The sequence below is a fragment of the Barbus barbus genome (assembly GCF_936440315.1).
Source record: "Barbus barbus genome assembly, chromosome: 25".
NCBI lineage: Eukaryota > Metazoa > Chordata > Actinopteri > Cypriniformes > Cyprinidae > Barbus > Barbus barbus.
Window position 1 is genome coordinate 14,176,597 of NC_136753.1, and position 16,831 is coordinate 14,193,427.

The 16,831-nt window shown below is 38.2% G+C and overlaps 1 protein-coding gene across 1 annotated transcript in view; it reads left to right on the forward strand.

Annotated features, from left to right (window-relative positions):
- The window catches only part of LOC306845189 (uncharacterized protein), a 116,156-nt gene that overhangs the window by 91,864 nt on the left and 7,461 nt on the right, over positions 1–16,831 (forward strand). Inside the window, exon 4 of the mRNA XM_079377840.1 lies at positions 5,152–5,357. Within this exon, the coding sequence (XP_079233966.1) occupies positions 5,152–5,357 (206 nt within the window). The remainder of the gene's footprint in view (positions 1–5,151; positions 5,358–16,831) is intronic.

Genomic DNA, 16,831 nt, shown 5'->3' on the forward strand with positions numbered 1-16,831 from the left:
CCGGATACGCGAGGGGGAAGAGTGGAAGACTGCCTTTCGTTACCCCTACTGGCCACTACGAGTATCGGGTGATGCTGTATGGATTAGTCAACGCCCCCTCCGTATTCCAAGACTTCATACATGAGGTTCTCCGGGAGTTTCTCCATCGATTCGTCTACATTGATGACATTCTCATCTACTCCCGGGGCATGGCCAAACATTGCCACCACGTTGCGGCGGTCCTGAAACGCCTGAGGGAATTCCAACTGTTTCTCAAGGCAGAAACATGTTCCTTCCATCTACCCTCAGTGCAGTTCCTTGGATACTACATCGACAGCGGTGGCATCCGGATGGACGAGAGGAAGGTGGAAGCCATTAAGACCTGTCCCACTCCTTCTACCATCACGGAACTCCAACGCTTTCTGGATTCTCCAACATCTATAGAAGATTCATACATGACTACAGCATCATCACCATCACCAGCCCGCTCCCCAACCTCCTGAAGAACAAGCCCAAGTCTTTGTCCTGGACACCTGCTGCCACTGAAGCCTTCGAAACCCTCAAGGAAGCCTTCACCAGCGCTCCACTCATCCATTCCGATCCTGGGAAGCCCTTCCTAGTAGAAGTAGACGCTTCTACCTCCGGAGTAGGAGCAGTCTTGTCTCAGCAGCAGGGGACTCCATCTATGCGCCTTCTCACGCAAACTCAGCCCGGCGGAGATCAACCACGACGTCGGGGTCCTCGGCCCTCAGGAGCGGGCCGTGGAGGAGGGGGTACTGTCACAGATCAGCCAGGCTCATTCACCTCCCAATCACAACTCACCTGAGTATTAATTGCACACACCTGCACTTCATCAGCTCCCTCATCAGCCTGCACATAAAAGCACACCTCGCACCAGCTCATTGTCCGATCTCGTTTCCTTTCGAAGTGGACTGATGCTACAAACCTGTGTACTTACCTTGATCTCCTACTTACCCCCTGTCTCATCTCCAGCATGTTCTTCACAGCTCTACTCCATCATCTGTGTCTCCAAGGATCTCCATGAGTGTGTCTCCCCTGTCCAGGATTGTGAGGTGTGTGTGTGTGTGCTCCATCTCCCCTATCCACGAGTTCCTGTGAAAGCAAAGGATATTCCATTATCACCCTCATCGTACTACTATACCTGTTCATTGAACTTGTTACTCACCTCCATCAGCAAACCGCTGACTCCACCGATTGCAATAACTCACCTGTTGTATTCTAACCATCTGTCTGAGTCTGCTTCTCTAACAGTAACTCGCTAGACTGTAATGACACATTAAAGAGCTCAGCCAATGGGTACATAAGAATATGAGAGACAAGTTTGATGTATCTAGGCTCAATTCCATCAGGTCCAGCGCCACTATTAGAGCCAAGTTGCTCAATTACCTTTAAGACTTCTATAGGTTTTTGTTTTGGTAAAAGTAAAATTTAACATTTAAATGCAGCACAACTTTTTTTTTTTTTTTTTTTTTTAAAGAAATGTTTCTTGTGCACCAAATCCTCATATTAGAATGATTTCTGAAGAATAATGGGACAATGAACCCTGGCATAAAAAATAACACTGGCTTCTTAAAATTTTGTTTTGCCATCACATAATTTATTAATTTTTAACCTAAACTTAACCTTAAGGTTTTACCAGAATTTATTATATTTTGAGCATAAGAATTATTATTTTTTTTAATTAAATGTTACCGATCCCAAACTTTTGAACGGTCCAGTATAATAAATATATTTAAGTTGTTAATTTCCTGTGAGACTAAACAAGAAATATGAATGATGACTTGCAGGCAATTGTTTTTCACTTATGTGTGAAGTTGAAAAAAGTGCTGTGAAAAAATAAAGACAAACTCCAAAATCCCTAAATGCTGTACATAGAAACACACTGACCACTTTGACATTTAAGAAAAGAAAACAAAAAAAACAAAAGAACATTTGGGTATGTTGTAGAAACCGAATCCGAGTTTTGCATTGGGAACGAAGTACATGAGGGTGTAGGAAAATCAGCTAAATTAAAACTCCAGGACGTATTAACAAGCATGATGGTCCACACAGACCCCTTACTTTTCAATGCCCCCTATTCTTGGGTTATGTAAATACCCCCTTAAATGCGCTCAAAACACACAGCCCCCATTAAAACAGCGGCTTCAAACCATCATCAAGTCAAACCTAAATCCATTTATCCATCAGTACTCTTGTGGGAATACTAGGCAATCATGCATCTACATATAGAAACCCGTCTAACTGTGCTACTAATGTCACATGCCTTACTTGACTAAAAACCCTATTATTACACCTGGAGCACAGCAATGCAAAACACCCAGAGGAGCAAAGGCCGATCATGATGTACAGACAATCTAGTGTTTACATTCAGGTGAAGGAGGGCTGTTTGCATGAAGATTAGGCTGGCATGGGGGTTGTGTAGGTACACTGTGTAGTTCAAACTACAGGGAGGGAGAAAAGGCCATTCAGGAAGTATCTGTGTGCTAGAGGGACAGCTTCTCCTCTCAAGGCCCATATCTGTTTGCCGTAGAAATCTGGCCTGTTTATATTTGTCTGACTTTGATGTTGATTTTTTTCCGGCGAGATCCTGAAAAGCTCCACATGTTGGTTTGTATCTGTTGCTTCATGTGCCTCAGATCATGGCAGCTCTCGTACGCCTCCACAAGTGGGCACCCACTTTACCTTTGTAAATTAATTAGCTTCGGTGTGGAAATAAAAGCAGGTGAAAGTTCAGGGTCTGCCTGGGATGAATTGTATCAGGTCCCTCTGAAACTCCCTTTCCTTCTCTCCTATCCTATCTTTCTCTCTCTCAGTTTTTCTCTGTCTGGCTGAAGGGCAGAGTCAAACATAGATGCTGAGAAATGAAGATGGATGCGTCCCACTATCAGGAAAGCACTTACTGCGTCTTGATGCAACCTTAAACATTGCAGATAGTTCAGTGGCACTTGCCACAAAGAATCTAATTAATGAATAGCTGTTCTAACACAAGTGAGGCGGTGGTATGCATTTGCAGATGAGGCAGGGACACTAATTAAATGCTGTTCCAGATATCACACCAGGAGTGGTTAGCTTGTCAGGCTTTTTTTCTTTTTCTCAAGTTTCTTTTTTTCTAGGCCAATTTTTTACTCCTCTTCCACAAAAGCACATGAGGACCGAGATTTGAAGTTGTAGGAGGAATGACTCGCACTTATTTACTAAAAAAAGAACCATTTTCACCCAGAAATTGCTACTACGTTTCACAATTAATTACAAAGAAATGGCAGGTAGCACACTGAATTAAATGTGACATTTTGAAGTAGAAAGACTGAAAATTTATGTTGTTGTAAATCGGAATCAAATAATCTTTTAAATAATAAACTTCAAAACAGTTATAATATATATATATATATATATATATATATATATATATATATATATATTATTTTAAACAGTGTACTCTGTAGACTACCATTCTGTGTGGCCTACAAAAATCCACTGGAAAAATAATAGCTGTTTGGTTTATTTTCTGAGATGAATTGGGGATGTGGCGATCTATTCATCTACTTCCTCAGAGTAAATACTTTCCTGTAAAATATTCTGTGGTTATTAAATTTCTCACCAACTCGGATATTAATTTGGTAAGTGGCAAGAATATTAATAAAACAGGCTATAAAACAAAATGTCAGCGACAAAGTGCCTGAGGGCGCGGGAGTGTACACACACACATACACACGCAATGTGTGGCCGTGACAGAGTTCTTCATGCCTGAAGCCAAGGAGAGAGAGAGAGAGAACAGGTGTGAAGCCACAAGCTGTAGTCAGGAGGGATGTTTAGCCTCACAAAGGCGGCTTGTTTGTTTTCTGTGGAGCCCTAATGACTAGGCCTCAGGATAAGGAATGAAAACAGAACAGCATACTTTTATACAAGCTTTTCTGATATGCTATCAGAAATATTTTGATTGCTGAAATGATTTGAATTTCTTGTGTTACAAATACCTGTAATTATTGTTTAAATAGCCGTTGAATGTTTTGACCTAATTTTCTGAAACAAGCAACGGTTTACACTGTACACAGTAAATATGTGTACTTGTTTTCTTATGGATAAGGGCCTGATCTTTCTTGGAGAAAACTGTTCCCACTTATCTCAGTGGCAGTTGCTTGGTTGGCACAGGACCCCCGGAAGTATGTGATTTGAAATCTGCCATCTTTGCACTTACTCAGACACATTTTTTTCTGCCAATTGTAAATGCCATGTTATTAATCACTCTGGTGCTGCAAGACAGTTGACATCAATTATTGACCGATGACATCACATAAACATGTACACACACCTTAAAACCTTTACTTTTGATTGTCATAGGGAATAACAAGGTGCACAGTCAGTAGACAGGAAACCATGTAAGTTCATTTTACATGTTTTCATATTAGGTGCGGGTACAATTTTAAAATATTTCTGAAAAAAAGCATACTTGATAAAAACACAGTAATAACAGTAATGTTGTGAAAGTACAATTTAAAATAACTTTTTTAATGTAATTTATTCCTGTGATGGCTAAGCTGAAGTTTTAGCAGCCATTACTAAATAACATGATCCTTTAAAAATAATTTTAATACTGATGTAACACTATACTTGTCCTGTTGATATTAATTTCTTTCCAAAAAACAAACAAACAAACAAAAACAGAATTCTTACTGACCTCAGACTTTTGAAAGTTAGTGTATATATAGTGTTCTTTTTTGTGGTCATCAATGAAGATGCTTTTTTAGTCCAGGTGGTATAATTACAGCATCTACCAGTACCAGCAGGGGCTAACAGGGTCATGCTAACCATCAAACCTTGACCCCTTTAGCGTTCACAATTTTTACACTACTCTACTCTACCAACACAAAATAATGTCTGTTTTTAAACAGATTTCCTGAACACTTCACTCGTCCTGTTCCTGTTAGGTCAAGATGCTCAGGGCAATATTCAAAAAGTGCCCTAAAGTGACAATATTTATATTGGGAATCAGCCATATTAAGCTGGCATGGCAAAAAGAACATCCATAAATTACACACGTACACACTTGCGGCACAAATCCACTCTCTAAACTAGATAAAGCATCCCCTCTTTTGATTGCCCGCTTCCTGTTTATCCTTCATTAATGAGTATTCGTCTCCATGTCTCCCTCAGTATCAGCTGCAGAGATTTGCACCCTGGCGGACCGTGGCCTCCCAGTGGCAGACCTGGCCCATTCTATCCATCGCAGTTCTCCTGCTGGCTCTGGTGCCATACGTGGTGTACCGGATGATGACTGCTTTTGACAATCCCCCTCCACACTCGCTCTTCAAGTCAGCTGCAATTGGCTTTGGCCTGCTTAGTGAAGCCCTGTTGATCAAGTGAGTACCGCCTGGGCTTTGTTGATACCTGTCCTGTGGCTAAACACCTGAGTGATAATGTTCTCAGTTAAAAAAAAAACGACCCTCCCTATTCCGGTTCAACCTGTTTTAGAGATGAATAGGGAAACTAAAATTAATTTAGGAATCGAGGCTCAGAGTTGGCAGGATGTGTGCACATCTGTGGCTGTCTAATTATAGAAATAACAATAAACCATGTGACACCATTTGCAAACTCTAACTACCTTGTGACATCAGAGAATGAGAAGGGGAGATCAAGATCGAGTTTTATTTGTTCCAGCTAACACTTCTCAAAAAATTAATATCTCTCTCTCTCTCTCTCTCTCTCTGTCTCTCTCTCTCTGTGTGTGTGTGTGTGTGCGTGTTTCATTGTTCATCATGACCAGATGGCTCCTCAGATTGTTATACGTATGTGTGCATGTATACTTGCGCGTGTGTACGCCGTATTTGTTACAGGCCACTGCTGCCTCAAGTCATTACTAATGCTTGATTAAAGTTGAGATCAATTTGATTAGATTTCAATCAGCCCTTTACTATCTCGCTCTTAATTTACTTCTCTATGTTTACCATTATAATCAGTAAAGCAATAAGCCAACTGTAAGGGAAATGAGATCACAAGAGGTCCCTGAGTGTGTTTTCAACTGTTGTCTATTAGCATTATAGAGCCAAATTGTTATTGCATGAGCGGTGAGCGTACAATCTTTATTTCTCTTAAGGAGATATGCATTCTCGGATATCCATTCTCAGAGGTTATACACAGTCAGCTTGGAAATGTAGTCTGGAAAAAGTCAGTTTTCCTACTGATAGCTGAAGGTGTGTGAGATATTGACATGATAAATGAGGTGTAAAATTAAAAGCTATATTGATCACATTTCCCCTTCATTCATTTGTTATACATATATATGGCAACTCAATAGCCAAGCTTAACAAATGATCCTGTATTTTCCAATGAGTGTAGCATTTGAAGTTAATAGGTAACTCATTTAGATGTTATCAGTAATGACAAGCCATTAGATGAAGTACATGACACATGCAGCTCACAAGAAATCTGAGCCTGTTCGATAAACGCTTAAAAAAAGCCTATAAATATGTCACAAATTGGGAAACACAAATACAACATTTTGATGATGCATTACAGTATGGCTTTCCATAACTATCTGAAAATGTCACAAAAAGAAAAAACAACAACAAATATCAGTGTGTTTCCTGTCCACATGGGATGTGTCACATCTAGTGTGTCATAAACTGATGTTATTAAAGGATCGGTCTGAAAATAATGATGGGAAATGAACTTGCTCATTGCATAAGGTCTTTTGAAATCTTTTAGGAATGACTCACTTTAAACGAGGAGCGTTTTGTGTTGCTCTCTGTTGAAAACCTCAGAGCTAGAGAGAAATGAAACCGATGTTTTATTCTTTTGAAGAATAAAAAGAGAAAAAAAGAACAATCCATACAATCAATCAAACCTATGAGAGTAGCATCCATTACTATAAAAGCGGCGACGATAATAAAAACGCCTTTATGTTTGAGCCAAATGGACAGTATGGCTGCAAAACTGTTCACATGCTTCCTCTCTGATTCCAAAAACATGTGGCAAATCCATAATCCAATAACGGTGGATAGCTTTTTCATGTCTGATTATCTGACTATCCACTATTTGTATTTCTGTAATGTCTTTTATTTTCCCTGAAAAAAATTACAGTAATTTATACCTAAGCCCATTTTCAGATCGAACAGTAATAAGTTGCTAGGCTCGTCCTGTCAACAACTGACAAGAAAACAAATTTAATCTGAAGTGTTATTTTCCTCAGAGAACGGGTTCATAAAATACATTCATTTCTAACTTATGACAACTTCTCTCTTGCCTGTTTCTGAATCGCTTTATAAAGATCTGAAATGAACAGGTCATAAAGAGAGGCCGGGTGTTTGTGAAAAGAACCAGCTTCATCCTGTTGCTCCTGAGCGTTGCTGTTCATTTCACCTTTATTTGAAGACAAGTCTTCATTTATCACATTTGTATTCGATTCCTTCAGGTTTGTCTGTTAAATACAGCGAAATAATCTTTGAACTGTTTCAATTAAAGCGAAAAACAGGATACACATGCTTTCGCTCCCTCTCTCTTTCTCTTGCTCTTTATCCTGCTAGGTTTTATAAGAGTGTTTTTCAGTTTTAATATAAGTAATTGGAAAAATGCTCCGGGTGCTTCAAGTCATTAGTAAATGAGCAGTCTGTTTTTATTAGCATCCGACTTGTAAATAATGCATTAACTCCTGAAATAAACATGATCAACACTGCTCTGTACTCATAATGGAAAAAATAATGTTGCTTGACTTCCACGATTGAGTCTAGTCTTTGAGCGAAATGTGTACATTTAAGATGATATTTGTGGAAACAGTGATGCAAATACAAAATCACCTCGAGTGCCTTTTTAGAATAATGAGGTAAATTAAATTTTGTGATATGTACAGTAATTGTTCCAACACACCCCCTCCCTCTTTATTGTTTGGGGGAAAAAAAAGAAAATTCAGGGCTGTTTGTAATCAAGGAAATAAAGCTCATAGGTTTTCTTATTAAACACTTTTTCAGCGTGGAATGTGCCCTGTGAACTGGTAATTAATATTGTGGCTGGGCTGGTAATTTGCTCTCGCGCCATTATACTGTTGTTCCAGCCGTTATCCACACTAGTAATGAGCTGTAATTTTACAACGGGAAATTGGTTTATGTTTAAATAACACATTAAATTGTTAGAGAGAAGCATCAGGCTGAAGTGCTGCATTGCTTTACATATCTCACCTTATGTTTTAGCCCAGGAAAGTTTTTTTCTTAAATATATTATGATGTTGTTTTAGGTTCAGGTTTACCACAAGGGACAACATATTGTATTTTGGTGCTATCAAACATTTGTCCTATACACTTGTCACATATGTAGCTACCACTAGTTCAAGAAAAAGCAAGGCAAAAACCTTTTGCACACATTACTGCTAATTTGTTCTACAGCATATATTTGCAAATACCCCATTTATATTTTATAGTGCCCCTATACACTTTCCCATGTTAGATGAATATGACTACAATAAGCTGTCACTGGGGCAGTACATTTTCAAAAAGTACACTTTTGTACCTTTTTGCTTACTTATACAGTATGCACCTTTAAGGTACAAATATACACTCTTTAGGTACAAAGGTATACCATTTAAAAGGTACCATCCCAATGACAGCTTTTTTGTGTGTGTGTAATAGTGTATATAACTATATAGGGATATATAAGAATTAGTTAGTGTGGATAGTGTGGATAATAGCTGGAACAACAGTGTAATTGGGGCAGTCGTGCCCTAATGGATAGAGAGTCGGACTTGTAACCCAAAGGTTGCGGGTTCGAGTCTACAGGTCCGGCAGGGATTGTAGGTGGAGGAGTGAATGTCCAGCGCTCTCACCACCCTCAATACCATGATTGAGGTGAGACCCTTGAGCAAGGCAACGAACCCCCAACTGCTCCCTGGGCACTGCAGAATTGGCTGCACACTGCTCCGGGTGTGTGTTCACTTCCAAGTATGGGTCACCACAGTATATACAGGTCCTTTTAAAAAAATAAGCATATTGTGATAAAGTTCATTATTTTCTGTAATGTACTGATAAACATTAGACTTTGATATATTTTAGATTCATTACAACACAACTGAAGTAGTTCAAGCCTTTTATTGTTTTAATATTGATGATTTTGGCATACAGCTCATGAAAACCCAAAATTCCTATCTCAAAAAATTAGCATATTTCATCCGACCAATAAAAGAAAAGTGTTTTTAATAAGAAAAAAAAAAGTAAAGTAAGTAAAGTCGTGACGTATTGTCAAGTATGGTGACCCATACTCGAAATTGGTGCTCTGCGTTTAACCCATCCAAGTGCACACACACAGCAGTGAGTAGTGAACACACACACACACACACACACACACACCGTGAACACACACCCGGAGCAGTGGGCAGCCATTTATGCTGCGGCGCCCGGGGAGCAGTTGGGGGTTCGGTGCCTTGCTCAAGGTCACCTCAGTCGTGGTATTGAGGGTGAAAGTCAAACTTCAAATAATTATGTTCAGTTATGCACTCAATACTTGGTCGGGAATCCTTTTGCAGAAATGACTGCTTCAATGCGGCGTGGCATGGAGGCAATCAGCCTGTGGCACTGCTGAGGTGTTATGGAGGCCCAGGATGCTTCGATAGCGGCCTTAAGCTCATCCAGAGTGTTGGGTCTTGCGTCTCTCAACTTTCTCTTCACAATATCCCACAGATTCTCTATGGGGTTCAGGTCAGGAGAGTTGGCAGGCCAATTGAGCATAGTAATACCATGGTCAGTAAACCATTTACCAGTGGTTTTGGCACTGTGAGCAGGTGCCAGGTCGTGCTGAAAAATGAAATCATCTCCATAAAGCTTTTCAGCAGATGGAAGCATGAAGTGCTCCAAAATCTCCTGATAGCTGGCTGCATTGACCCTGCCCTTGATAAAACACAGTGGACCAACACCAGCAGCTGACATGGCACCCCAGACCATCACTGACTGTGGGTACTTGACACTGGACTTCAGGCATTTTGGCATTTTCCTCTCCCCAGTCTTCCTCCAGACTCTGGCACCTTGATTTCCGAATGACATGCAAAATTTGCTTTCATCCGAAAAAAGTACTTTGGACCACTGAGCAACAGTCCAGTGCTGCTTCTCTGTTCAAAAGTGGCTTGACCTGGGGAATGCGGCACCTGTAGCCCATTTCCTGCACACGCCTGTACACGGTGGCTCTGGATGTTTCTACTCCAGACTCAGTCCACTGCTTCCGCAGGTCCCCCAAGGTCTGGAATCGGCCCTTCTCCACAATCTTCCTCAGGGTCCGGTCACCTCTTCTCGTTGTGCTGCGTTTTCTGCCACACTTTTTCCTTCCCACAGACTTCCCACTGAGGTGCCTTGATACAGCACTCTGGGAACAGCCTATTCGTTCAGAAATTTCTTTCTGTGTCTTACCCTCTTGCTTGAGGGTGTCAATGATGGCCTTCTGGACAGCAGTCAGGTCGGCAGTCTTACCCATGATTGCGGTTTTGAGTAATGAACCAGGCTGGGAGTTTTTAAAAGCCTCAGGAATCTTTTGCAGGTGTTTAGAGTTAATTAGTTGATTCAGATGATTAGGTTAATAGCTCGTTTAGAGAACCTTTTCATGATATGCTAATTTTTTGAGATAGGAATTTTGGGTTTTCATGAGCTGTATGACAAAATCATCAATATTAAAACAATAAAAGGCTTGAACTACTTCAGTTGTGTTGTAATGAATCTAAAATATATGAAAGTCTAATGTTTATCAGTACATTACAGAAAATAATGAACTTTATCACAATATGCTATTTTTTTTAAAAGGACCTTTATATATTAAGCATCTGTTTTCATTGATAAAGGATCACATCACACTGAAGGCTGGAACTTCAGCTTTGCCATCGCAGGAATAAATTACATTTTAAATATATATTAGTACATAAAATATAAGTAAATTCAGCCAAACTTTTTAAGTTGTCTAGACTATATATGCTACAACCTTGAAAATACCTTCCTTCATCAAACATATCAAAGAAAGTTCATTAAGATATTCCCAAACTGAATTTATCCTTTATGTATATCTCACAATGTAATGTATAGATCTTCTCCATTGACATATGAATTGTAATTTCTTTCAACACCCTCACTGTACGTCAATCATTCTTCCAAACTAGTGACGTGCATTTTGCTTAATGTGTTTTCTATTTTTGGAAATAAAAAGAGATTTTGATTTTAAATGAGTATGAAAGATTCAAAAGAACTGGTATTAAAGAATGTGTCTGGTTTTATTATTTTCAAAATGTCTTTCACATCCCAGATAAAGCGGGATGTCTCCTCATTACAGTGATATAGAGCACTATATTTATTACATTCAGAACATACACTTGGAAAGCTGTCAATACATGTATTCTATAAAACAATTTAAACTAATTTAAAACAACCGTATGGATGATTGTTTTCAAAACTGTCTCCTTGTTATGTTGTAATCTCCAATGTCAGCGTGGTCTAATTTCTGTTATCTTTTTTATTTATTTTTTGAAGCAACAATGAAAGATTCTTTCAAAGTCTTTTATCAAAGGATATTATTTACAAATATTAATCTCTTTTTTTATGTTACAGCTTTTCTTTTAGAAAGGGTTGAGTACACGGGTACACTGGTATGTCTCAAACCATCATATTTATCCACACTGAAGAGCTGAGCAAAATCAAGTAACTTGCATTTGCTTAACTGCTAAAGAGGCAAATGTTCCACCTTTAAATAGTTATTTTTATTAATTGTGTTCATAAAATGATTGAAATTATTACAATTAATACAAGAATCATTTTATATCATCATTTCATCTCTGTGATATTAAATAAATAAAATACGTACATACATACAAACTTTTCCTCAATTTCCTGTTATGTCAGCTTGGACACATTTCAAAAGGAAACCTGATTTGTACCTTTGTACCTGTACAGTATGCAAAACACAACATGCGTAAGTGTAGAATGTTTCTCTTGCAATCGTATTTATATATGTGTGCACCAATCTGCATGTGCATATGTATGTGATTACCAGCAGGGCAGAAGGAGTGTCATTTTGATGCATTGCACCCCAGGTGCAATCTATGCAAATGAGCAGACAATTGTAGCATGTTCGTATAACGAATTCCACCTCTTAATAATTGCATGGGAGTTATTTATTACCAAAAAGCTATCTGATATTTTGTGTAAGATCAGCCTTGTGTAACAAGTTGACATCCCATCTCATTAAGTGCAGCTTGCATAAAGGATGTTGAATGGAGCAAGAGCCCCCTATTTTGGGAACTTGAAATGTCCACAGATCTTTCTACTGGCTGAGCGTGCAGTGTTTTCTGGATACATATTATTCTCGCTTTTACTGTCATTGGCGCTCTAGTAAATTGGAACCAACCCAACACCAAATAAAAATAGCCCATATTTAATACAGTCTGGTTCATTCATTCATTCCAGAGTTTTGTCCATGGTTTCTTAATGTCAAGCAACTTTTGGCATATTGGCATACTGTAAGTGTGTCTATGTTAAAGAAAAGGAAACATCTAAAACAAAAAAACTAGTTTAAAACACAAATGTCACATTCTTAGCCGTGCTCTGTGTATCCCAAAATTTTTTTTTTTTTTTTTTTTTTTTTTTTATGTACCATTTCAAGACAAATTTTAAGAAAATATTACATTTAATGACTAAAAAAACAAACAAAAAAAGAGTGTCTACAATTTTCTAGTTTAGAATGTACATTTCAAAGTTTTTTTTTCATTAATTATCTATTTTTATATATTAAAAAACAAATTCTATGAATTTCTTTTTTTTTTTTTTTGCACCGCATGCCTCTCAAAGCATTTTGTTCTTAACCCTCTGGGGCCCGCCGTATCGCCGGCGATACGAACTCGGTTTTTTTACGATAAGTGCAAAAGACACTAAAAGTACTCTGTTGATTTTGGTCACACAAATAAGTGTTATACATCAATCGAAACTGTTAAGTGTCTACTTTTTTTTGAGTACACTCACGATTACAACAAAACTTTGTGGTTTTGGAAAAAAAAAGAAAACCAACAGGATGCGCTCTCTGTCTTCTCCGTCTCCGCGATATGTTTATAGTAACGCGTCACTAAAATGAAGTGTAACTCAGCGAATACTCAACACAGAAACATGAGAGTTATCTCTATAGAAAGCCTAAAGTGTCTGCTTTCAAACGAAGTAAGTGTTATCGAAAACAAATGTTCTGTGATAAAGTAATCAGTATGAAACCGACACCATGTTCAGTCTGTCCAGTCTAACTCATTATTTCTAATGAGATCCCGCCCCCTCGTGTTCACATGTAAATAACCACGTGACGCGCGCGCGCGCTTGGAGACGCCCAACAACAAACAATCACGAGACTCTGTTGCTGCTCGTTTCTGGAAGGAGACGCGCTGACTAAAGGCTGGATTCACCTCAGAATAAGTGCAACAGTTCATACAGAAGATCGATCTGAGTAAGTAAATGCTTCTTTTTTGCATTAGTTAGCGTGTTATTGTGACAAACTTGAACGCGTTTAGTTGGGTTTTTCCCAACCGACAACATGATGAATGCTACGCATCTAAGAATGTTTAGAAGAATATTTAATGTTCACAAATAGATTTAATAGCGTGCTAAACAATAACAATTCGTTTCTCAGATATAAAATATCCTTTTTTATGGTACAAAGTACATCCTTTTGTGGTTCACAGCATACGTGAGTCTATGGCTGCAGAATCATAACAGCTAACGTTACTATAAAACCATACATACTAGGCTGTATGACTACAAAATCATAGTTGTTTTTTCCCAAACTGTAATTCCAGACTACAGTGTTTGAATATGATGGGCACTTCATTGTATTTAAATTTCTTACGGCACGAGTATGTTTTCATGCTCTAGATAAAACAATAAAAGTAATATGAGAGTAACGTTACATTGTAACATGATGAATGATACGAGTCTAAGTATGTTTACAACATGTTTATTATTAATAGTCTTCTCTGTTCAAAAATATATTATAATAGCGTGCTAAACAATAATAGTTTCTCCGATATAAAATATAATTTTTTATAGTACAAAGTACATCCTTTTGTAGTTCACATCACAGCATACTTGAGTCTAGTGCTGCAGAATCATAACAGCTGCTATAAAATCATGCATACTAGGCTATATGACTACACAATCATAGTTGTTTTTCCCCCAAACTGTTGTTTTCATGCTCTGTATAAAACAATACAAGTAATATAAGAGTACATTGTAACATGATGAATACTACGAGTCTGTTTAGAACATGTTTATTATTAATAGCGTACTCTGTTCAAAAATAGATTTTAATAACGTACTAAACAATAATAATTAGTTTCTCAGATATAAAATGTATTTTTTTGTGTACGATAGTACAAAGCATGCATGAGTCTATGCTCACAAATGTTTTTTTTTTGGTTGTTTGTATTTTTTTTGGACCAGGTACCTGAACCACAGATGAATCCTGATGACTTTCTTCAAGATGTTTTCCTCTGAGAGTGCTGTACCAGCATCAGATGGTCAACTACACTGATATTCTATGGTAAAACAAGATCCTTGGCTACTGATTGTGTTTTTTTCTTCTTGAATCCATGGAAATAAGTAAATATCAGGTATTTACAGTAATCTGTTGCAGGAATAACTCAAAGTCTGTTCACATCTCTGTGGTTAGATCAGTGTGCACAATAATGTGTCTTTGACCTTCATTATGTATGTTTTGATTATACTGTGTTGTAAATAAAATACAAATCATTTAAAAACCCCATTTTTTCAGTCTCCTCACACTCTCTGTCTTACCTGCCTCAGTCACAGTCACACTGATGGGCCATTAGCAGCTTTAGGGGAGGGCCCTTTGTCTGTCAGGTGAGAATCACTTAATATTCAAGCCCACTACCACTCCCTCGCATATTGGCTTTAGATCACAAAACATGTCTTTAAAAATTTAAATCAATATATTGTTTTCTGTGAATGACTAAGCTGAATGATTTTCACATAATTGTGAAGTAAATATTCTACCTTACAAGACTGATTACTCAAAAGTCTTATTCAGGACGATTTAGTGTGGCTTTTATGGCCTTATTTCAGCTACATTATTTTCCCCAAAACTTACTAACCACGCATAATATTTTTTTTCTAAGAAATGCAGACATGTACATCCATCTTGGTCACATATTATTGTAGCACAGTTTGTGCTGAATACAAAAAAAATTACATGTTGGTCAATAGTATGATTTAAGAAGCTGAAATAAGCACAAATATCAGGGCATGTCAACACATCTCAAGGGCCCCAAAATGACCTCAGACCCCAGAGGGTTAAAAATACTACAAAAAAGTTACACCAAATTAATTACTTCTTAATTATGTACAAAAGTGTTTCATTCTTTCATAATTATAATATCAGGGCAGTTGTATAACCTTAACATTTGAGCTGAATAATTAATTTTAGTACAAAAGCAAAGAAAATGTAAAAAAATATTTTAAACAAATTAATAGATCACATAGCTTCACATCATGGACCCATTTACCTAAATTGTGGGAGTGACAGATGCACTGTAGAGTTTTATCAGACATATGGCCTTCAATGTCGACAACAAAAGGTACCGGAAACATTTTCTCGTCCTTTTTAAAACCCCATAAGCCTGTCCTAATTATACACAATTATATGGTTAGTTGCTTTTTATTATTTGCATTTATCATTGTTTTTTGGGGGGGTTTGTCTGCAACTCATTTTTAGATCACAACCCACTGCTCTAGAGCAGTTCCATTTCTAGGAAACTCCACCATGACTTTAAGCTCTCTCTTGCGGTATGAAAATGAAACTCCATTCAACTAATCATCATCAAACAATCGAGTTGAATTAGATATCAGAATAGGTGCTGCAAGCAGGAAGGCACTGGAACAGGCCTCATAATGTTCCCGATGGCTGTGTAATGGCACTCTTTTATTGGGTTATGATACACTGTCACAATCTGTTTCTCTCTTTAACTTTCACTCATTGGCACTCTTCCCGTCTTGGTCATTTCAGATTTTTATGCCATTCCCCTACAATTATCCTCTCATTTTCAGTCTTGTTTTTCCATACTGTGTCTACAGTTGGGAGATGTGTTGTGTGTGTGTGTGTCTGTGCGTGCAAGAGAGGCACAGAGAAGGGGATTTGCCCCATGGTGCCCATGCTGCCCGTGGTGTTCCAGTGTCCTGCTGCCTACTGTCAGGGTGTGTCTCAGTCAGCGAGGACCCTTGGGGGACTAGAGGCCCCGCTTAGGGACCGGCCCCTCCTACCCACCCTCAGCGTCTCATCTGAGCTTCTGTCATCTTAACCTTTGGAAAAGCGCTCGGAGACAACCGTTTAGGAAAACAAAAGAAAAAAAAACACCCTCTTCTCTGCATGTCTCTTGACCTTTCCATGTTATGTTCATCTCATTTTAGGAAGCTACTTATTTATTTATCACAATAGCTTATTAATGTAGGGGGATGTAGTGGTAATATTCACATTTTGTCCCAAGGCAGAATAAAATTGCAGTGACATTAAAGACATCTAGAAAGACATTATGTAGATGTGACAGTCAGGATTGTTTGACCCTCACACTTCTGCTCAGGTACTTCAGGTTGAAGATAATGAATGATCTACTGTAATCTCTTGTCTAGGATCAACGGTGTCTTGGTCTTGAATAACAAAGGTTGTTTGATTCTATTGTCCTAACTGATACAGATTCGCCCCAGGCTTGAGGCCACTCCTCTGTTTGATCCTCCAACAAGTAATAAACCCCTTATGTATGATAAAAGAAAATATCCCGAGATCTGGGTGATTAAATTCCACCTCATAAAACTGAACAAACACAGACTGCATT